We start from the raw sequence: 22,328 nt of genomic DNA on the forward strand, positions 1-22,328 counted from the left end.
GCCTCAACAGGGATGGGGCAGAACTTCCCTTGGATGGGGCATCTGTGCCCTTGCCCTGGGCCTTGGGGGTGGAGATCTTCTGGGAGCCCCATCAGGGGCTGGTCAGTGTAGCTACGGGGCCTCAGGCCCTGGGGAATGGGAGCAGAGCTGGGACATGCCCCGCGTGGGGAAATCTGCCAGATCCCTGGGCCCCACCATCAGTAAGTGAGCCAGCTAGGGGCTTCCTGGAGGAGGCAACCCGGGGCACGAAGGGCACAGGTGGTTGTGACTCCGGGGACCCCAGGCTGCTCTGACTGGTCTCCAGCTGCTGGGTGGTGCGGAAGACCAGCCCGCAGCCCAGGTGTAAAGCTGCCCTGGCCGGCTCTGAGCTGCTGATTCATGGTGTCTGTGGCCAGGAGGGCACAGAGGAGTGGCGGGGGGCCCTGCGAATCCTGTTACCCCACTCTGTCTCCGACCTGCCTCACTGAGCTGGGGGAGGTCTGGGAGGGGTCTCTGTCTTCCAAGAGCATCTGGTCCAGGGTGTGGCCAGACCTCTGGAAGGAGGATGCCGATGCCCCCACCGAGGGGTAAAGGGGGGCACTGAAGGCCCAAGCCGGGGCCTCCTTCACCCCTGGGGTCAGGGATAACTTTCTGCAGGGAGAGGAGAGGCTCAGGCCAGGCTTAGGACAAATGAAGAGAAAGCTGGGAAGGAGGCAGAACAGGCAAAAGGACCCCCACAGACTCGGAGCAGGCTTTCCACCTGCCAGGTGGGTGCAGAGAAGGGAGCTGGGTGTGCACCAGGGCCCAAGGAAGACCTACAGGACCAGCCCCTCTGGCTCCTGGGGTTGGGAGGCCTGGGGTCGGTGGTCACAGGGAGGAGGCCCAGCTCCTCCACGGGGAAAGGGGGATGCAGGCGTTGGGTGCTGGGGGACCCCACACTGGGATGTGGATGGATCCGCCCCAGGGGAAGGGGGAGGCCTGGGGGGTGGGCGGTTGGCCTGGGGGACACAGCATTCAGCTCAGGGCACTCCGGGGTGGGGCGCCCGGGTTGATGGGGTGGAGCTGGTGAGGGAGGCAGACGGTGACTTGCAGCTGGGAATAGAAGTGCTAAGGTCCGGACTGCCCAGGATGGGTCCAGCTCCCCGGGCGCGTGGCTACTAAGCGGGAGCCAGAGCCCCAGGGAACTGGTGCTAAGACACCCCCAAGCCGGCCCCGGGGAGTCCGGCCCGGCCCGGATGAAGAGGCGGCCGGGGTCTCCAGTGCGGTCCGGCCCAACGCGGCCCGGCGGCGCTCCCCTCCCCCGCTCCGCCCCTCCCCCAGCTCCCCCCCTTCCCCGCCCGCGGCGGTCGCCTCAGGTTTCCGCCGGGGCCGGAGGGCGGGCGGGGGCGTCACGTGCGCGCGGCCGGGGGGCCGGTTGGTCCGCAGGCGGGGGAGGGACCGCGCGCTCCCCGGGCCGGGGCTGGGGTCGGGACGGGATCGGCGGCTCCCGACTCCCTGGAGGGCGGCCCCAGGACGGAGAGAGCCGGAGGCCGGAGGGCCCCAGCGGCGGCCGGGCGACGGCGCGGAGCAGGCTTTGCCCACGCGGTGGCCGCGGCTGATCCCGGGCGCCCGGTCCTCGCGGCGCAGCGCCCACGGGGTCGGTGGCGGGGGCGGCGCCTGGGCCGGCCATGAGCTCGCCGCAGCCCGCCCGTAGGGGCTTCTACCGCCAGGAGGTGACCAAGACGGCCTGGGAGGTGCGCGCCGTGTACCAGGACCTGCAGCCCGTGGGCTCGGGCGCCTACGGCGCGGTGTGGTGAGCGCGAGCCGGGCGGGGCGGGGGCGCGCGGGGGCAAGGGGGCGCGCGGGCCTCCAGCTGACCCGTGCGCCCCGCAGCTCGGCGGTGGACAGCCGCACTGGCGCCAAGGTGGCCATCAAGAAGCTGTACCGGCCCTTCCAGTCGGAGCTGTACGCCAAGCGCGCCTACCGCGAGCTGCGTCTCCTCAAGCACATGCGCCACGAGAACGTGAGTCGCGCCAGGGTCCCCTCCCCCCACCCCGCCCGCGGACCCCGCCCCCTCGGCGGTCCCGCCGTACGCTGGCTGGAGACTGGGCGCCAGGCCGTTGTACCCCGGAATTGGGGGGCTCACGTGGCGAGCCCTGAGAGCCGCTGCTTCCCTGGGGTCCAGGCCTCCCTGCGAAGCCGGCGCCCCCGCAGGGCTTAGCTCCTTGGCTTCCTCCTGGGGCCACATCTGCCTCTTCAACCCAGGCCCCGGTCGGGTCTCGGCCCCTGGCCCACGCCAAGGGCACCCTTGGCCTCTCACCCCAACCCTGCCTCCAGCCTGGAGCGAGGCCGGACGCGCACAGACGACCCGCGGCTATTCTGCAAGGGACGCTCAGCCGCTTCCCTCTGCTGGGCATCGCGCAGGCGCAGCCCAGGCGCCCTTCTCCAGCCCCTCCCCTGAGCGTTCTGCTGCAGGGCTGCACGCGGAGCCGGAGCCGGCGTCCTGGCAGGGGCACCTCAGAGCCTCGCAGTCTCGGGTGTGGAGGGGTTGAGGGAGCTGCTGTGTGGAGGGCACCTAGAAGAGTGCCCCCCCATGACTTCTTCCACGCGGGGCGGGATGGCGGATCTGGGGCCCTGACAGGGAGGGGTCTCCCCTGTTTCGGGACCTGCCCATAGGACACCACGTGCGGCTGCCCTGGGACTCTCTTGTGGCCACTGCTGGCTTCTGAGAGCCCTCCTTCCTCCTCCCTCCTCTCCTCCCTCCTGGGACAGCTGTTGGTCTCCATGTTCCTCCTACAACCCCGGACTCTGCGTCTCCCACATAGACCATTCCTGCCTCACCCCTACTTTGGGCCCCCTCTCAGGGCGGTGGTTTGGGTACCCAGACCCTGGGCTGATCATGCTCTAGACAGATAGTTTGGGCCCTCCTGGACCATCAGAGCCGCCAGCCTCCATCGGGGAACATGAGTCCCATGTCTGCCAGGAAACTTGTTCCCTCAGTTCTTGGCTGATGCTAACCCTCTTAACCCCTTGAGTGGGTCCTTCATTCCCTCATACTTTCCATCTCCGTCCTTAGCCTTTCCCCAGTGAAGCCCACTCACGGTGGACACCAGCCCAGCCCCGACCTCAGCACATCGTGGTTACACCCAGTCATGCCCAGGCTTGGTTCCCATGGAGACAGTCTGCCCCCTCAAGGTTTCCTCCTCCTCCCCAAACATCCCCCACTCCCACTCCCCACCCTGCCCATCCCCTAAAGTCTCAGGCTTTCTCTTCAGACGCTGCTCACCCGCGGCCCAGTCCCCTCCTCTGTGCCATCACAGTTGAGGTCCTGATCCGCCAGCCACAGGAGCCACTGCCTCCGCTGGGAGGCTCTGCCAGTCATCGCCTTGCTTTCTTAGGAGAACACTGAGGCTGTAAGAGGCTGAGCGCCAGGGCAGGGGCTGCCCTTCCGCCCTTCCCCTACTTAAGGCCAGAAGCCACACTGCAGAGGCACAGAAGTCTCCAGCAACCTAACAGATCCCCCTCGCCCTTGGGACCCCTGTCTTCTAACCTCTTCTTGCCAAGACACTGTCCCAGTTCCCCAGGCCTCCCCGGCTTCCACGCCCCTCAGTGAACATCCCTCTCAGTTCTCTCCTCCCCTGTGCCCATGACTCCAGCCCTGCTGGCTGCAGAGCTCACCTCAGTGTCCCTCCACCCGTGTCCACTCTTGCCTCCCTCCTGTCTGTCCCCACACAGCAAGCAGTGGACACACTTGTTTAAACCCTTGCTCAGAAGCTCATAGGGTCCAAGCCAGACCTTTACCTGGCATGCACGGGCCTGCTCAGGTTCCCTCTGGCCTCTCTTTGGCTACTCCCTGGCTTGGGCCTTGGCCACCTGGCCTTTCTCCCTGTGTTCCTCAAACACTTGAAGTGTTCTCCCTTCCTCCTCGGCCGTCGTTCGCACGGCTTCTGCCAGGTGTCCCCCCGCTGGCACTTCCATCCGGCCACTCTGCTGTATAGGCCTCCCAGGGGTTGGCAGGGCGGGCTCCGCTGCTGGCTTGCCTGGGGCTCTCCAGCAGGGGCGAGGCCCCCTGATGGACCTGCTGGTTGTTGGCCCTCCCCTGGGAGGCTGTCCCCCCTGGTCTCTGGTCTTCCGGGGAGATAAGAAGAGGAGGAGGAAGGGCCATGGGAACTGCCCCTCCCCCAGGGGATCCCTATGGTCACTGTTCAAAAATAGCCTGTGTCTAGGGGCATGTGTGCCAGGGCTGGGCCACCCTGCCAGGAGACAGAGCCAGACCCCGCGGACATTGGGAGGAGATGGGGACGGCTGTGGGGGGCTTTCCTGCCCTGAGCACAGTGCCCGCTTTGGGGGTGTACCCGAGCCGCTGTGCCCTCTGCTGAGCCCCCATTCCACACAGTACTCCGGGTTCCTCCCCAGGTCATCGGGCTGCTGGATGTGTTCACTCCTGATGAAACCCTGGATGATTTCACAGACTTGTGAGTGTGGTCTTGGGCAGGCTGTGCAGGGTAACGGAGTGTTGGGTTGCTGCTGGGTGCTGACTCAGATTCTGTGTTGGCATGCGGGCCTCCCTGCAGCCCGGGTTGGGGTCGCAAACCCAGGACCCATGCCAGTGGCATGGCTGGGTGGATCCTGGGCCTCCTCCCACCACACTGGGGGCCCACCACACTGGGCACTGGCCCCCTCCAGAGCTGGAGGTGTGAGCGCGGGACCCATCTGTTAGTCGGCAGGTCCCGTGCTCTCGGGCCCTGGCCCTGTGTGTGGCCTGTATGGAGAGCTGCTGACCTTTGCTGGCAGGCAGGGGAGGGGCAGCAGTTGGCCTGCCTGTGGCTGCCGTCCCTGGATTCATACTGCGGTGGGCCAAGAGCCAGAGGCTGAGCTGGGGAAGGGCTGAGAACAGCTCCTCACCGTCTGACCTTGCAGAGGTCAAGGACCTGCACAGGCCCCTGTCCTGGCGAGGTGCTAAATGTCTGTCCTCTGTGGCTCTCTCCTGCCACCTGTCCAGTGTGCTGCTCTGACCCATGTGTCCTGCTGTCCCCACGCCTGCCCACAGGCCCTGCCCTCCTTTCTCTGGCCCCCTCTTTTGCCTGTGATCCCTGATGCTGCCCGGATCCTAGCCCCCGTGCGGCCCTGCAGGAAACCGTTCTGGGGCAGGGTGCGCAGAGGAGCTGTGGCTGGGCTTGGGAGAGGCGGGTGGAGCCTGGCGCTGCCAGCGTGTGGAAAGGGGAGCCCATGTGCCGAGGGACCATCTCTGGGGTCCCCAGGGGCCGAGTGGGTGTGACACCTGGCATCTGCACCCACCCCGTCCCTCAGTTACCTGGTGATGCCGTTCATGGGGACTGACCTGGGCAAGCTCATGAAGCACGAGAAGCTGAGTGAGGACCGAATCCAGTTCCTCGTCTACCAGATGCTGAAGGGGCTAAAGGTGGGGGTGTGTGGGGTGCGGTGGGCCGGGCTGGGACTGCCAGCCCGTGGCTCTGGGGTCTCAGGGAGCTGACTGCCGCACTGTCTCTGTCCCTGTAGTATATCCATGCTGCTGGCATCATCCACAGGGTAGGTCCTCGTGGCGGTGGGAGGTCCCCCTGGCCTGTAGGTGAGGGGGGCGGCCTGGCTGCCTGGAGCCCCCATCGCGGGGGCACAGCTGTTGGGGGCGAGGGACCAGTGCCCTTCTTGGAAGGGCTGCTGGGTGGGGCTGACCGGAGGCGGGGAACGGAGGCTCTTCTCTGTGTATGCCCCAGTGGGAGGGGCTGCGCGGCCACCTCTCTCCTGCCCTCAGGACCTGAAGCCCAGCAATCTGGCAGTGAACGAGGACTGTGAGCTGAAGGTGTGTGTTGTGGGGGAGGCTCTCCCCACCCATCCATCTCCCCACCCATCCATCCTTAGGCCCAGGCAGAGGGCTCAGACCCCAGCCATCCAGGCCAGGGTGGCACTGGATACTGGAGGGCATGGGGCACACTCTGTACCTCATTGAAGTGAAGGAAGGAAGTGGCCCCAGTCTCCGATGCCTGAACCAGGATAGGGCCAAGGGTCCTCTCCAAATGGACTGGCCAGGTCCTGGGGTGGGCAGGGAGTAGAGGAGCAGGGAAAGGACACCTGCTGGGGCACCTGCTCCTGAAGGTGGTGGAGGGAGAGGTCAGTGGGGCCAGAAGCACTGGCCATGGGGAGGAACTCATGGGGAGGCTCGGGGAGTCTGGCCATGACCTCGGGTCCTGGAGGGCTGGCGGGAGGCCCCAGTGTGCCCAGTTCTCCCGGATCACGGGCTGACCCGGCTACTCCCTGGGGCCCCTCTGCCCCACCTTCTTGATTCTGACCGTAGATCCTGGACTTCGGCCTGGCGAGGCAGGCCGACAGCGAGATGACCGGGTATGTGGTGACCCGGTGGTACCGGGCACCCGAGGTCATCTTGAATTGGACGCGCTACACGCAGACAGGTGAGAAGCTGCCCAGAGACGCAGAGTTGCCCTGGCACCAGCCTCCCGGGCCACACCCCCCGGCTTCCAATTCTTCATGGGAAGTCCGGGGCCGGCTCCTCCCCGGGAGGGCTGCTGAGCTGGGATGGGAGCCGGGTGAAGGCATGACAGGCTAGACACGGCCACCTTGTCCGTGTCTCTCCCCTGCCCCCCACCTCGACGTGTGTGTGCCCCTACCCTCCCTGGCCTCCAGAGCCCTGACGCAGGGGCTTCTGTCTCAGTGGACATCTGGTCGGCGGGCTGCATCATGGCGGAGATGATCACAGGGAAGACGCTGTTCAAGGGCAGTGACCGTATCCTACCCTTGTTGGGGGGCAGGCAGGGCCTGGGTGGGGGCTGGGCATGCTGCCCGGGCCCGGAGGGGGCGCGTGCTGCTCTCCGCCCTATTCTGTGCTCCTGACCTTGGCGCAGACCTGGACCAGCTGAAGGAGATCATGAAGGTGACCGGGACGCCTCCTGCCGAGTTTGTTCAGAGGCTGCAGAGTGCCGATGTCAGTTGGGAGCTGGACGGGAGCTGCGGGGGCTGGGCCTGGGTCTGGGGGTCGGACCCTTACCTTTGCTTCCCGAAAAGGCGAAGAACTACATGAAGGGCCTCCCCGAGTTGGAGAAGAAGGATTTTGCCTCCATCCTGACTAATGCAAGCCCTCTGGGTAGGACTGGACTGCGGGGGGAGCGTTGGGTCAGGGACTAGGGCACCGCGGCCTGGGACCCTCCCTGAGCAGCCCTCCCCATAGCCGTGAACCTTCTGGAGAAAATGCTGGTGCTGGATGCAGAGCGGCGGGTGACTGCGGCTGAGGCGCTGACCCACCCCTACTTCGAGTCACTGCAGGACACGGAGGACGAGCCCACGGCCCAGAAGTATGACGAGTCCTTTGATGATATAGATCACATGCTGGACGAGTGGAAACGTGAGTGGGGGCTCTGGGCGGGGCCTGTGGAGGGACCTGGAGAACCCAGTGCCGGGCTCCAGGGCTCAGGGTTGGGTCCCCCTACCTGGGGATGCCGGTCATGTGAGGGATACACAGACAGTCAGAGGGCAGTGGGGCTTCTTGGCCAAGATGACCTCTGGCTGAAGCTGAAGGATGAGACAATGTCCCTGGCAGGGGGCTCAGCACTGACAAGAACAGGAGGTGAATTCTGAAGACTGTGGGAGACCGCTCCCAGCTCAGGGAAGTTGTGAGCCCTAACTCTCTCCCTGCCCCGGCAGCCCGGCCCCAGCGCTGCCCGTCTTCCCCCTGTCCTGGCCAGAGACCTGGGCTGTTCTGGAGCCCCTCTGCACCCTCTTGTCCCCCAGACCTCCGCTGTTCCATCTTGAGGTTGTCCTTGTCTTTGCACTCTCTTTTTAAAAAAAGATTTACTTAGTTATTTTAGAGGGAGGGAGGGAGGGGTGGGCATGTGCACGTGCGAAGCGGGGCAGGGCAGAGGGAGGGAGAGGACCTCAAGCAGACTCTGCTGAGTGTGCAGCCTAACACAGGGCTTGATATCACGACGCGGAGATCCTGACCTGAGCCAGAACCAAGAGTCAAACACTCCACTAGCTGAGCCACGCAGGCGCCCCTCTTTGCCCCTTTCAGGACCTCTCGCACCTGGACTGCTGGACACCAGGTGGCAGGATAGGGCCCACCCCATGAAGCCTCCTCCACATCCTTGCGCATTCCTTGGAGTCCCGCTGAGCCGTGCAGACCCACCGAAACCTGTGCTTGGCATCACCAGGCTGGGCATTGGCAGTCGCCTTAGAGCGATGTCCCCTCCCTCATCTTTCAGGGCCCAACCAGCACATGCTAGGCCTCAGGCTGGGCTCGGGGACACCTGCCAGGTGCTCAGGCTGCATGCTGGGACTGGCTTTGCAGGATGTCAGGCAATGAGGGCTGGGCTCCGTGTCTCTCTCTTGGTGGCTGCAGGACCAGCCTGGAGGGTGCTGGAAATATCTGCAGACAGCATTCAGGTCCGGTCCTGGCTCTGCCTCAGACCTGGGGCCTTGGTGCTGCACATGGGGGTGGGACGGGACGGGATTGGTGGTTCTCAGACCCTGTTCCTTGGTTACTGGGAAGCTTGGTGCCTCTGGTAGGGCCCCACTCTTACCTGTGCTTATACGTTGGGTTTGGTTTGATGAAAGTCTTCTGTTGCTACGAAAGATGAAAACCACGAGCCACAGAACCCTTTCTGTGGTCCCCACCCACACACAGTGGTAAGAACTTTCACTTTTGCTGCAGACCATGGTGAACACGTGACCTGTTTGCGGCCGAGCCCCCGGTTAGGAATGCTGACACTCTTCACCTCCCATTTCTCTGGGAACAGCCAGCTTCACACAAACCTCCCCTGTGGGGACTGACCCTCAGGTTAGGGTTAGGTGAGGAGCCTGGGGGGCCCCCGACGGGGCAGGAGCACACAGGTGCCACAAGCAGGGCGAGCCACACAGAGCACCTGCTCTAAACACACAATGTTTCCTGCGCTGGGCCTGTGGAGGGCCGGTGTTCCCCAGACAGGTGCTCCACTGGCCAGATGAGCATGGGAATGCTGGGGGAGCCTATGCAGAGCTGTCCCTTCACAGGCTGCTCAGAGGGAAAGCACATCGGGCCTTCTCCCTTCCTCTGGGATGGCTGGCTCTGGGCTCACATTTCAGGGACCATGAACATCTGGCGAGGAGGGTAGAAGCTGTGGCTGTTTGTGGGAATTCTTGTCACTGGAGTTGTTGTGGATATCTGGGACCCAGGAACCGGGCTGTGTTCTGGTGGGACCACTTGAGTAGACACATGGATTTATACTCGGAGGACAGGGTCTGCTCATTACGTCAGGGTGTGGGGCCGGGGCCCGCCTGGCCACTCCAGGGCTGCAGGAGCCCCATCAAGGTGGATAGCTCCTGTGGATGGACACAGGTGGGCTGAGTGTGGCCACAGCCTGCGATGAAGTCGCATGTGTGGGACAAGGGCAGCCTATCCGGCACCTGCACTCCAGCAGTGACTTCTGACCCCGATGTTTTTGGGACCACCTAGGCCCCTAGGTCAGGGACTAACAGCCTGTGCTATAGGCCCAGGAGCTCTCCCCTCCCCCACCCTGAGAGGCAAGTACCAGTGCCCTGGGCCCAGTGCTCTTCTTGGGTCACTGGCTTCCACCCTGGGTATTCATCCTAGGAGGGGATTCTGAAGGGTGATGAAGTCCCTTCTCCCATGACAGTCTGTCTCTATCACCCCGACCCAGGTGTCACATACAAAGAAGTGCTCAGCTTCAAGCCTCCCCGGCAGCTGGGGACCAAGGTCTCCAAGGAGACGGCTCTGTGAAGACCCCTGGGCCCTGAGAGGTGGTGAGGACGCCTTGGGGATCCTGGCTGGGGTTCCTACCTGGAAGGGCGATCCTAACGATCACTGTGACTTGGCTGAGGCTTATGTCCCAGGAGACCTCTGGTTCCACAGATCCTCCCATCCACCCAAGGCTGTTACCCTGCTCTCAAGGCTCCCGCTTCAGTCTAAACTTGGGGGAACATCTGGACCTTCTGGACAGGATGTCAGCCTGACGGGGGACTGGCCTCTGACTCCCTGAGCGGTGGTCCCCTCCCCCAGATGCAACAACAAGCCTCAGAGCCTGTGTGGGGCTGGGAGGTGAGGCCTGGGGTCAAGGCCTGGCCTCTGACCTTGCCTGCTCCAGCCCCTGCCAAAGCCCAGCTGAAACAGCAGAGAAAGGACAGGGCCGGCGCACAGTGCCTACTCAGGGATGTCTGTCCTGTGGGGTGTGGCTGTGGACTCCCTTGCACCCCCAGCCCAGAATGGGCCATGCCCACACAGCTGGAAGGAATAAACCCTTTTGTAGAGAGCACACTCTGGCTTTCCTAATTCTCAGACTGGATCTCCACCTCTGGGCGTCTGAGCTGCAGCCTGGCACAGAGAAGCTGGCCATGGGGCCCCAGGCCCTACTCAGCAGCTGGGCCTGGGCACCTCCTTCCTTCCAGGTCCACAGTGAGCCCAGAGCCTGAAGCCCCTGCACTGGGGATGGGCCCCTCCTTCCTCTAATGGCTCAGATTCTGGAGCCAGACGCCAGGCACGGCCTGATGAGGACGGGGTTAGGCTCCGACCTGGGGCTCAGTCCCAGCTGTCTGGGCTCCCTGCGCTCTCAAAGCCAGGTTCCTAGCGAGGAGGGGTCCCGCTTGGCGCTTTGAGACACCTGTCGCACCCCAGCGCCCTCGGCGAGCCCTCTGCCAGCCACTGGACGTCGCGGAGAGCTGACAGCGGGGTCACGGGCCACTCCGGGGCTCCTGCGTTTGCCCTGGCTCCTCCCACCTGTCCGACGGCAGGGGCGCCCAAAGCTGGGCCAGGCCGTCCCCCTTCTTCCCGCCTGGAGCTCGGCCGCACACGCGAACGGCTGGCCCAGTCAAGTATGGTCGGACAAGTTGCCCAAGTGGACACGGACCTCCTCCGCTCCGGGCTCTGCGACGCCCCCCGGAGGGACGCGGGCAGGGACCCTCCGCGCGGGGAGATTCCCGGAGGGGCAGGGCGCCCCGGGCCCCGCCCTAGAGCCACGTGACCCAGGATGGCCGCGCAGTGTGCGCCACTGCGCAGCCGCCGTGATTGGCGCAGGGGCGGGCACCGGACCCAAGAGTCCGTCGGGGTCTTCCCAGAGCCCCGATGGGACTCCCGCAGCCCGCGCTGGCGGGTGCCTGGGTCGGGAGCGTGGGGGCCCCCGCGGGGTCGCGCGCCGCGGTGGGCAGGGCCCTCTCGGGGCAGCCGTCGAGGTCGTTCCGGCACTCTGGGGAGCCGAGGAACGGGATTGCTGGCGACCCCGCCCCAAGGTCCCCGCTTCCAAGACCCCGGGTCCTCAGGACATGCGCTCCCGGCCCCGCCTTCTAGAAGCCCGCCCTCCCCCGCGCGCGGCCTCCCGAGGCCCCGCCCCCGGAACCTGTCTCGAGACCCCGGGGCCCCGTCTCCGGCGGGCGCGCGCCGGGCACTCGGGCCCGTGGCCCCGCCCCCACGAGGCCCCGCCCCCGCGAGGCCCGTAGAGCCCCGGGGTTTCCGGCCCGCGGCTCCTGCGTGCGCGCTCTGCCGGGGCGGGCGGGCTCTGGGGCTCGGTCCGAGCCGCCCCGGGTGCCGGCCTCGAGCACTCGTCGCCTCCTTCCTCCCCCGCCCGCACCTCCCTCCGCTCGGCCTCCCGCCTGCTTCGCCCCTGGCTCGCCGCTGCTCCTCCAGCCCTGGCGAGGAGGGGCCCCTGCGCGGCGCCGGACGGGGCGGGCTGCGGGCGTGTCTGACGCCTTGGGCCGCGCCGTCCGCGAGGGTCGGGGGGAACCTTTGGGGCGGACGGGGACACTCCGTGGTGCCGCCGTGACGGCCCGCGGGGCGCCCTTCCCTCCCGCCCCTTCGCGTAGCCGCGTCCGGCTCGGGGCTGCGGGGTGAGGTTGAGCCGCGGCCCCGGGCCTCAGGCCCGCCGCGCTCCGGTCAGGCCGCGCTTCGGGCGGGGTTTTGGGCAGCGGGGGTCGGACCGTGCCAGGCCCGAGTCTCAGGAGGCCGGAAACCTGTGCCCGGGAGCCACCCCTCGGACTCCGACTGCGGCCGGCGGCTCGTCCCGTGCCTGGGTTCTGCGCGTTTGTGCCCCGGCTCCGCGAGCGCCGCCCCAGTTGTGTCCCGGGGGGGTGAGCGGCTCCCCGGGGCTGCCCGCAGGGAACAGGCGGTGCGCTCACCTGCTTCCCCGGGGCGGCTGGGCCATGAGGACGGCGCTCGTGTACCACGAGGAAATGACAGCCGCGCGGCTGCTCTGGGACGAGTAAGTGTGATCTTACACTTAAGGGAGCATGGGGAGGGGGCTCTGGTCGCTGAGCTTGGTGTCCACGCAGCCCCGAGTGTGAGATCGAGCGTCCTGAGCGCCTGACCGCAGCCGTGGAGCGTCTGCAGCAGGGTGGCCTGGAGCAGAGGTGTCTACAGTTGGCAGCTCGAGAGGCCTCAGAGGCGGAGCTGGGCCTGGTGCACAGGTCAGACCCCCCTGGAGCCACGCACCACAGAGGCCACCGCCTGGGACGTGCCAACGCCCAGCCTGCCCGGGTCTTGAAAACAGAACTCCCCACCTGCCTCAGTTTCACTACTGGGTGGATGGGGGAGGGAACAGTGAGGTGGGCGGTCCCACCAGGGTCCAACTCCTCCCTCTCCTCCCCTCCCTGCTGGGTTGCGGTGACCTTGTCTTGACTGCCTGCCCCTCTGCAGCCCAGAGTATGTGTCCCTGCTGCGAGGAACCCAGGCCTTGAGCACCGAGGAACTACAGGCGCTGTCTGGACAGTACGATGCTGTCTACTTCCACCCGGTGCGGCCCTGGGGACACCCCCACCCCCAATGCACGTCTGCCTTTCTGTGCCTGTTTTATCTTCGGGGGCCCCCCAGCATTCAGTAATGTGCGGATGGCCTGCGCACCCTATTGGCAGCAGCTGCTGGACCCACACTGGGCAACAGCCAGGGCAGAGCCTGTGGTGTAGACGGCAGGGGCTCATGGGCACCCCCACCCTCACCCCGCAGAGTACCTTCCACTGTGCCAGGCTGGCTGCGGGAGCTGCGCTGCAGCTGGTGGATGCTGTGTTGACTGGAACTGCACACAATGGGTTCGCCCTGGTGAGGTGAGGGCTGTCCCCTTCCTGGGCTGCTCCTACCTGTGGGTGGCCCTGGGAGGGCACAGGATGACCCTGATGGGTCAATCTTCACCCACAGACCTCCGGGGCACCACAGCCAGAGGGCTGCTGCCAACGGATTCTGTGTGTTCAACAATGTGGCCATAGCCGCCAGATATGCCCAGAAGCAGCACGGCGTGCGCAGGTGTGTCGGGGCGGCTGTGGGGTGGGGGCTGCGCCGGACGGAAAGTGGTGGGGTAGGCTGCTCAGAGACCCCGTGTGGTGCTCTCCTGTGCAGGGGTGGGCTCCTCGCCCCCAGGTGGGAGGCCCAGCCCCTCAGTGGCCTGTGCACTCCCTATCCCAGGATCCTCATTGTCGACTGGGACGTCCACCACGGTCAGGGCATCCAGTATATCTTCGAGGATGACCCCAGGTGAGCTGGGGTCACTGGCCTTTCCTACCACCCCTGGCTGGGAGCCATGGGGCTGAGGTCCTGACCTTTGAGCTCCAACTTCTGATTTGGGCCGGCTGTCCACAGTGTTCTTTATTTCTCCTGGCACCGCTACGAGCATGGTCGCTTTTGGCCTTATCTTCGGGAGTCAGATGCAGACGCTGTTGGGCTAGGGCCCGGCCGAGGCTTCACAGTCAACCTGCCTTGGAACCAGGTGCCCACCCCTCCCCCCCAGTCCTGCCCCCAGGCCTCCCCCCTGCCCCACAGCCCCAGACCTCCCAAACGTAGTCCAGGGCATCCTTCCAGGGTCACCCCCTGATCCTGGGCCCCAGGAGTGAAGACCCCAGAGCCTCCCACCCCCCATCCCAGGGCCCAGCTCTGATGCTCGATGGCCGCAGGTCGGGATGGGCAATGCCGACTACATGGCCGCCTTCCTGCACGTGCTGCTCCCTGTGGCCTTTGAGGTAACTGCATGGGGGCTTGGTGTTGGTGGGAGGAGCGTGGGAGGGGGATTCTGTGCTCAGAGTCCCCCTCCGCTGGAGCAGAACAGAGCCCCGTGGGTGGGGAGCACTCTCTGGGGGGGGGGGGCCTCCTTCACCCCCGCTCCAGGTTCTGTCTTGCCTGTCCCCACCTGGCCCTGTCCACAGTTTGATCCTGAGCTGGTGCTCATCTCAGCAGGCTTTGACTCGGCGATTGGGGATCCCGAGGTGAGGTCTGGGCTTGGCTGGGGAGGGCGTCTGGGGTCCTGGGGCCGGGCCCCCTCACACGGGGCTCTGGTTCCAGGGGCAGATGCAGGCCACTCCTGAGTGCTTCGCCCACCTCACGCAGCTGCTGCAGGTGCTGGCCGGCGGCCGGGTCTGTGCTGTGCTGGAGGTGACTGGCGGCAAGGGGGGTCACTGGCTGGGTGTCAGGGTGCAGTCAGAGGGGGCCTGCTGTACCCGGTGGGGCGTCCTGCCTGGGCTGGTGGTACCCTGCCCCGCTCACAGCCCTGTCTAGTCGTGTCTCTGTTCTCTCCCTGCTCCCAGGGAGGCTACCACCTGGAGTCACTGTCCCAGTCCGTGTGCATGGTGGTGAAGGCGCTGCTGGGTGACCCTGCCCCGCCCCTGTTGGGGCCCATGGTGCCTCGGCACAGGTATGGGGCAGGCGGCTGGGCAGGGCTGGGGGTTCATGGCCAGGCCTGACTGCTCCTGCTTCTCCCCACAGTGCCCTGGAGTCCATCCAGAGCGTCCGGGCAGCCCAGGCTCCTCACTGGACCAGCCTTTGGCAGCAAGGTCAGTGTGGCCCAAACTGGGAGTGGGGTTGCTCCCACACAGTGGCTTTGACTCTGAATCACTCCCTAGGGTCGACCCCCACACTGAGTCTCAGCACGTTCTTGCCAGAGAGGAGACCCTCCGCTGTGTCGCCTGGGGAACCCAAATGCAAGGCAGCGGAGGCCCAGACCTCGGCTGTCCTGAGTTCACTCCTGGACCAGCTGCACCTCTACGCCACACCCCCTGTCCGCACGGTTATCGCCCTGACTGCGCCGGCTGCTGCCCTGGTCCTGCCCCCTGACGTCCTCCATCAGGAGGGGTCAGCCCCACGGGAGGAGACACAGGCCTGGGCCAGGTGGGCAGAGCAGGCAGGCCTGGGGAGAGGGGTGGGGCTGTGTGTACATGGGCACCATGATATCTGTGTCACTTCCTGTCCACATGTCCCTCTGGTTTCCCACCACAGGCTGCATGAGGCCCTGACCCAGGACACGGCTTTCACTGCACTTGGGAAGGTCCTGCATCTGTTGAATGGGATCCTGGATGGACAGGTGGGGGCTCCTGGGATGGGTGGAGGGCGGCCATGGAGCTGGGGGCAGGGCCCCTATTCGGGGAGGGCTGGATGGTACAGGACCACATGAACCCTTTCTAGAACAGCCCTTAGGAACGAGGTCATAAGTTCAGGGTCACTCAGTGTCCTCAACTACATGCTCTCCAACAGTTAGGGGAAGGCGGTGATTTGAAGTACAGTTTTGAGCACCTTATTTCCAGAAGTGCAGCGGTCTGAGCTCAGGTCACACAGACGGCAGCTCTGTAGACAGGGACTGAGAACAGGGGCGGGGGTGACTCTGTGCCTGCTTGGGGGTTGCCCCCGACAGGTGAGCAGCGGCATCGCAACAACCCCAGCGGCAGCCCCCACTCTGGAGGTGGTCCTTCGACAGGGCTTGTCCCATGGAGCCCAGAGGTAAGCCTTCAGGGCATGGCCCATGGGCACCCCATGCCTTTGCGGGGCCACACCTTTCCTGTTTCCCACCCTGTGAGGAGGGCTCTGGAAATGCATTTCTGGCTGGGTGAGTGCAGCCTGTCCCGGGGCCACCTTCTCTTCTAGGGTGTTCTGTGTGGCTTTGGGACAGCTGGATCGGCCCCCAGACCTTGCCAATGATGGGTAGGACGCTCAGGTCGTATGTGCATCTGGTCCCGCGTGTGGGTGGGTACGTCATTCTGGGATCCCACGGTGGAGGGTAGGCAGGGCCTCTGCTTCTGCTGTCTGGGCTCTGGAGGGTATGTTGCATCTCACACGCGTGCACGTGTGCTCACCCTTCCCTGGAAGGAGGATCCTGTGGCTGAACATCAGAGGCAAAGAAGCGGCTGCCCTGTCCACGTTCCACGTGTCTGTGCCGCTGTCAGGGGTGAGTGGTAGGGTCATGGGCAGGGCAGCTGCCGCTCATCGGCGTCCTCAGGGGTCCAGTTTCTGGCCTTCACCTGTCCTGCGTGGCTTCCTGTTGGGACTGTGGGAGGTGGGGTGATCCCTGGCTGAGGGGCTGGGCTGTGCTGCTGTCCTTCCCGCAGACGACGGGTGGGTTCTTGAGCTGCATCCTGGCCCTTGTGCTGCCCCTGGCCTATGGCTTCCAGCCTGACCTGGTGCTGGTGGCGCTTGGACCAGCCCATGGCCTCCAGGACCCCCAAGCTGCACTCCTGGCTGCACTTCTACGGGGGCCAGCAGGGGGCCGAGTCTTGGTCCTAGTGGAGCAGGTGAGTTGGGCAGGGTGGACGTGCTGTGGGTGGGGGGTGGGATGTGGGGAGAGACCTGTGACTTGCTGCTTTCACCTCTGTTCCTGGCCCAGGAGTGCACATGCCAGCTTGTGGGGGTCCTGGCCCGGGTGTTGCATGGAGAGCCACCCCCCAGCCTGGGTCCCTTCTCCATGGCCTCCCCAGACGACCTGCAGGCCCTGGCGCACCTGAGAGGGCAGCTGGGAGCACAGTGGGAGATGCTGCAGGTGGCTGGTCAGGCTGGGGGCAGGGCTGAGGCTGGACGCAGCGAGTGCGGGGGACAGTCCTGCCATAGAGCCCTGTGGGGAGAGGAGTCCTCACCCTGGGGACTGAGGTGCCGTCCTGAACCTGCTCATCGCAGTGACAGTGTGATTGTACATTTCTTCCCAGCTCCTTCTGGAGTGCCGTGAGCTGGTAGCCTGAAGTCCACCAGGGTGGACGTCTTCGCATCCGGGAGATGCAAACATTCGCCAGTACGCCACGGCTGGAGGCCTTTGTGCACAGGGCCGGGCCACGGAGCTGTGGAGGGCACTGGCTCGGGGGCACTCTGTCCACGGCAGGGACCTGGAGCCCCCTTCCAGTGGCCCACCTCTTCACAGGCGGCCCCATCCTCACTTCCTACACTTCTCTGAACCTTAAAAATAAAAGTTGTTTTACCAGCAAGAATGGGCTTATTCGGGAATAGCAGAGAATTGCAATTTGGGACCAGGAGACTGTGGCAAAACCATAGGCAAGTTCAATAAGCGAAAAGGAACATTAGTTTATGAAGAAGGAAGCTGGGAGGGTTTGTTCCGAATGAGCGTCCACTGGAGAAGAGCCAGAGGTCAGGATGGTGACGATTTTCTGATGATTCTCTGCCGGTGGTTCTTCTGTTGGGCCCCTTCCTGTAATCGGCGTGGAGAGGCACAGCTCCCCCTTCTAGCCTCCCCTTCTAGCACCCAGGCACACTTCAGAAAGTTTCCCTTTATTTTCCACATTACCCCCTTTTGATCAAGACCTTTCTTTCTTCGAAAGCATCACTGATCAAGAGTCAGGTTTTCCGTGTTTAGGGTTTTTGTCTGTTGGTGCCAGGAAGGACTTTTCTGCCTGTCCACTCCTACATCGGAGGGAAAGTGTGTGCCAGTTGGAAACCACCTGAGGGCACATCTGAGTCGGATGGGCGGTCAGGAGGGAGGACGGCCAGGTACCTCCCGTCTAAAGTCTACATCTTCTCAAGGTTACAAATATCATTTCCTTAGCGAGCACATGGGTTTTACGAAAGTTTTTTTGACAGTTAACAAAACACGAAACTTAAAATAGCTACTCGAAACAGAAGAGGTAACCTAACAGTCCCAAACTGTGCGATGGTCCTAAACTACACCGTAGGTCTGTAGTCGCCAACTGAAGGTAGGTACTGGCACTTACTTCAATTTAGGGGAGAAATGTTCTTCGGGGGGGGGGGGGGGGGGGCGTGAGGCGGGCACTGAGAGAACACAGGACAGCAGTTAGCTAAGTGTGTTTGGGAAAAACGAAGCAACAGCTTAACAAAAACAGCAAAACCTCAAAGACGCGCTGAGATTGTACCGTTCTCTCAAGAGAGCTGGAAACAACCGTCGTCCATAATACAGCCCGCATGGTGCAAATTCACAGACTGAATTTGGGTAAGAATCCAGAGTAAGAGATAGGGTCAGGTGAAAGAGGGACTTGTGAACACGAACCTTCTAACCCTTCAAAACAAGGGAGCGGAAAATTCATTTGTCCCGCTGTCATGGTGCGGCTGCTCCTGCAAGGCCATAAACAAAAGAGGTTCCCCTGTCCCCGGGGTTTAGGAGATCCCCACAGGGCATTGTCTTCCCCCAGAAGGAAGGGAAAGGAGGAGAAGGTGCACGGGCCTGCTCTGCACATCTCAGGAAAGCTGTCTCCCCAGATGTCCGTTTCAGCGCGGGAGGTCTTCACTTGCAGGTCGCCGGCTGGTGTGCGGGTCTCGTCAGGCTTGGGGCCTTCTCTCCACGCGTCGGGTGGATCAGAGTATCTTACCTGGAGTCGGGAGGCACAAGGGCTGGTTAACAGATCCTGAGAGGGGCCTTCCTGGCAAGGTTGAAGAGTCTTTCTGGAGGTGTCTTTTCCAATAAACGACATGTCCAGGCCACAAGATGTGGTGCTTAAGGCCATCCTCTCCATCTCCCAGAAGCTCCCTGTGTACACTGTTCTCTTGAAGCGTGGCTACTTTTTAAAACACTTTTTTTTTAAAGATTTATTCATTCATTTGAGAGAGTGGCGGGAGGAGGGGCAGAGCGAGAGAATGTCCAAGCTAACTTCCCCCTGAGCACCCCCACCCTGCTGCAGGGCTCGACCTCACCACCCAGGAGATCACCACCTGAGCCAACACCAAGTTGGACGCCCAACCCGTTGAGTCACCCGGGCACCACCAAAGCATGGTTACTTTTTTAAGGTTTTTCTTATTTATTTGCAAGAAGAGAGAACGTACAAGCAGGGAGAGCGGCAGGCAGAGGGAGAAGCAGGCTCTCTGTGGAGCAGACAGCCCAACGAAGAACTTGATCCCAGGACCCTGGGATCACGACCTGGGCGGAAGGCAGATGCTCAGCTGACTGAGCCACCCAGGCGTCCCGCATGGCTACTTTCAATAGAAGAAATTAGACCCAAAGAACAGTATGGAAGTACATCTCCTTTTATTAACGTGGGTCAGAGGAGGCAGGGGCCAAGTGCATTGGATGGTCCTGGAAATCTCCGAGGGTGGGAGTCTGGCAATTCCCCAGGGGGTGGATCTGAGGGTTAGAAGGACCAGCCGCAATGCTCTGGGCCCAGGTATTTGGAAGGTGTATGGATTTTGCCAGTTGAGGCTCACCAGTGCTGGTGGTGCATGTGACTAACTCGGGGACTGATGGGGGTGAAGGGGGGCAGCAAAGGGCAGGCCTGCTGAAGCACCCAGCCAGTAAGAGGGGTTCTCTGACCTCGAGGAAGTTCAAGAGGGGTTCCCTGGGTAGGGACAATCTTTCCTAACAGAATTTTAGCCACAGAAGCAGCACTGGCCTGTCCAGAAGAAAAAGCTTCGGTCCAGTGAGAAAACATAGGGGCCAGGAGACATGGAAGCTGTAGGAGATCCACTTGGGTGGACAGGTGGGGCAAATGAGGGGGCCCTTTCTGTGGCCTAATTATCTCCTCAACGATACTGGTTCATGAACACTCATTTTGTCAGTAGGCTAGTAGCTTAATGGTTTAATGCACAGGCTACGGTGAGTAGTGGGTATTCTAGGGTTTCTGGGAGGGCTGGTTTGTTAACTGGCCCAACCAGACTTCTTTTTTTTTTTTTTTTATCAAACCAGCTATTACCAGATTTTCCTTTTTTGGGCACCTCTGGTTGGTATTCCAAAATTATCATTTGGGAGAACGTCGCTTGGGACCATGACAGAGGCTTGGCTATTGGTTTTCTTTTCTTTTCTTTCAATTTTCTTTTTAAGTCATCTCCACACCCAGCGTGGGGCTCGAACTCACAACCCAAGACCAAGAGTCCCGCGCTCCACTGACCAAGCATCATTTTGGCAGAAATCTCAGCAGGATTATTACTCTGGCCTCCAGGGAGCTGAGCCCACAAGGCCTGGGAGCTTCAACGATATCCAGCTGATGGATGGCATCGAATACATTCTGCAAAGTCCTGAGCTACCCAAAGGCATCCTGACGATCCGTATGAATGTCTGTGGTTTTGCCCTTGACCAAAGTACAAGGATGGTTAGAGGGTCCCCGTGACCATTTCTGCAGGGGCCTAGCCAAGTCGTCCCCTTTGCCCTCATGTACAAAAAGGAAAAGAGGAAATCCACCATTAGGATGTGTGGGGGCAGGGGGCTTTACCAGGCTTTTCTTCAAAGTCCCCAAAACTATGTCTTCCTGATCCTTCCAAATAATGGGGTTAGGTTTGCATTTTCAGCAAAGCACACAGGGGCTGAGCCATAAGAGAGACGTTTGGGACTCAACTGTGACAGCAGCCAGCCAGTCCCAGGAAGCCTTGTAACTGGATCCAAATGCAGTCGTTGTTCTGAAATTAGGCTCCCTCGGTATTGTTACTGAGTTTGAGTAAACTGCAGTTTTCCTCTGGAGATTTTACGTCCTATTAAAGCTAAAAGTTTTAACAGGTGGACGCCGCCTCCTGTGCAGGGGTGGAGAAAGGCAGAAGAGCGTATCACCTGCGTATTGTAACCAGGTGTAGCCTACAGAAAGCTTTGTATCTTCTGATTCAGCTTCTGAGGTTGTGAACAGTGGAAGGGCTCTGGAACCCTGGGGCAGAAATCTGTCCAGGTGAAGGCAAACCATACTGGCCTAGCTCACCTACTGAAATCCTGGAAGACGCACCCCACAGGTCCTTATGAGGAGTTCGCGGTGGGCGGGAGTGCATGTCCGTAGCACCTGGGGCTGGGAACAGCAGGGAGCTGCTCCAAGGACCTGGACAGAGCCCCCCGCCCCCTGTCTCGCAGGTAAAACGGGCGTTACAGGAACTAGTGCAGGGAATAGCGAGGCTCTGAGCTTTGTAAGCCGGATTCCCTGAAGAGCTTCGTGGTTTCTAGAGTATTCTTTAATTCTGGGGAGAGGTCTTGAGGGTCTGTTTGCGTCTTGATGGGAGGCTCATTGTCCATTCTGCCAAAATCAGCCAGGGACTTGCCGATAAAGAGCAGGGCAGCTGATCCAGCGGGAACAAACGAGCAGTGTGCCCGGACGGTGCCATGGCGCCGTCAGAGACAAGCACAGGAAACATGCCGAGGGGTCATGTATTTCCCCTGGTTGGCTGCTTCGGGTTCAGTCAGTCCACTCAGCGAGCGACGCACACGAGAAGGCTCCGCGGGGTTAAAAACACAACCGGCTGGGTCTCAGGAAGGGGGTCCCCCGAGAGCATTGTGGTTTCTGGGCCCGTTTCTCCGAGGTTCTTCTCTAGCGCAGCGCAGGTCCGACCGGGCAGTCCAGCTCTGAGAAGGAGACCTCAGCCAGGACAAGGCCTGGGGCGCCCGCACACCGCGCGCGGAGCTGGAAATCCAGGGAGAAATCACCCTCCAGCCCCGGGTCCGAGGCGCCCGCACCTGTCCTCGCGGCCGCTCGCATCCCGTGGGGGTCCGCGCCGGGTTCCACCGCAGCGAGCCACGGCAGCGCCAGAGCAGGGAGCTGGGAGGTCTGGTCGTGGCAGAGAAGCAGGAGTCCAGGGCGCCGGGGTTCCTCCCTGCCGCAGCTGCAGGCCGGTGGGCTTCCCGGAGGAGACGCAGCGCACAGGCACGCGCTCGGGCTGGGTCTGTGACGGACGCGGCGATGGCCGAGGTCCAGCTGGGGGCCCCGCTCCAGCCCCCACTCCTGGCGTGCGCAGTCCAGCCTGGCGAGTGCCCCCTCCGTCAGCTTTCACCCTCCCAAGCACCGAAAACTAGCGAAACTGTGACTCCACCCCCTCAGTCCAGCCCGCAGTGCGCCTACGCTCCCCTACTCGGCCCCCGCACGCCAAACCGGAAGTGCCCTGCCCGCCGCTCCGCCCTTCCGATGACGTAATTCCGGCGCGACCGATATAGATATCCGGAGCGGTCGCGGGGGCAGTGACGCGGCGGGCGGGGATGGTGGTGGCGGTAGCGGCTGCTGCGTTCTCGTTGCGGGGTGAGGCCTCGCCCGGGGACCCTGCCTGCCGCCACCCCCACACTCCCTCCCCGGGCGGCGCGAAGCCCCGGCGGTCCCTCTCGGGACGCAGACAGAGCGTGCAGAGCGGGCCACGTCCGCTGTGTACGGCCCTCGCGGTCTCCTCGGGGTTGTCCCGCTCCGTGACCCCTGAACGGGGAAGGCTGGTGGCCGGGACAGGCGGCGAGCTGGCGCTCTGCGGGCTGCTGCGGGCGGCGGGGCGG

At 63.1% G+C, this 22,328-nt stretch overlaps 2 protein-coding genes across 13 annotated transcripts; both read left to right on the forward strand.

Moving 5' to 3' along the window:
- Positions 1-1,407: 1,407 nt before the first annotated feature.
- Positions 1,408-10,235, forward strand: MAPK12 (mitogen-activated protein kinase 12). 3 transcript variants are annotated; one of them, XM_032882710.1, is made up of 12 exons: positions 1,408-1,768; positions 1,852-1,981; positions 4,375-4,433; positions 5,269-5,380; positions 5,479-5,508; positions 5,732-5,779; positions 6,272-6,386; positions 6,647-6,718; positions 6,837-6,916; positions 6,997-7,075; positions 7,160-7,333; positions 9,624-10,235. In XM_032882710.1, the coding sequence occupies exons 1-12, from the start codon at positions 1,647-1,649 to the stop codon at positions 9,701-9,703; spliced, it is 1,101 nt and encodes a 366-aa protein (XP_032738601.1). In that variant the 5' UTR covers positions 1,408-1,646; the 3' UTR covers positions 9,704-10,235. The 3 variants fall into 3 exon arrangements, with proteins under 3 accessions (XP_032738601.1, XP_032738602.1, XP_032738600.1); XM_032882709.1 differs by having other exon boundaries at positions 1,409-1,771; XM_032882711.1 differs by lacking the exon at positions 5,479-5,508 and having other exon boundaries at positions 1,408-1,771.
- Positions 10,236-11,660: 1,425 nt separating this feature from the next.
- On the forward strand, positions 11,661-17,130 carry HDAC10 (histone deacetylase 10). 10 transcript variants are annotated; one of them, XM_032882724.1, is made up of 20 exons: positions 11,662-12,170; positions 12,241-12,375; positions 12,605-12,701; positions 12,911-13,008; positions 13,100-13,204; positions 13,364-13,432; positions 13,538-13,664; positions 13,849-13,914; positions 14,098-14,157; positions 14,234-14,323; positions 14,476-14,582; positions 14,654-14,721; positions 14,791-15,055; positions 15,164-15,248; positions 15,576-15,661; positions 15,806-15,862; positions 16,028-16,106; positions 16,267-16,449; positions 16,542-16,701; positions 16,858-17,130. In XM_032882724.1, exons 1-20 carry the CDS (start codon positions 12,112-12,114, stop codon positions 16,875-16,877), a joined length of 2,016 nt encoding a protein of 671 aa, XP_032738615.1. In that variant the 5' UTR covers positions 11,662-12,111; the 3' UTR covers positions 16,878-17,130. The 10 variants fall into 10 exon arrangements, with proteins under 10 accessions (XP_032738607.1, XP_032738606.1, XP_032738613.1 ...); XM_032882721.1 differs by having other exon boundaries at positions 16,542-16,694; XM_032882716.1 differs by having other exon boundaries at positions 11,661-12,170; positions 13,100-13,432.
- Positions 17,131-22,328: the final 5,198 nt, after the last annotated feature.

This window comes from Lontra canadensis, unplaced genomic scaffold (assembly GCF_010015895.1).
Source record: "Lontra canadensis isolate GAN:19392208 unplaced genomic scaffold, GSC_riverotter_1.0 scaffold84, whole genome shotgun sequence".
NCBI classification, from domain to species: Eukaryota; Metazoa; Chordata; class Mammalia; order Carnivora; family Mustelidae; genus Lontra; species Lontra canadensis.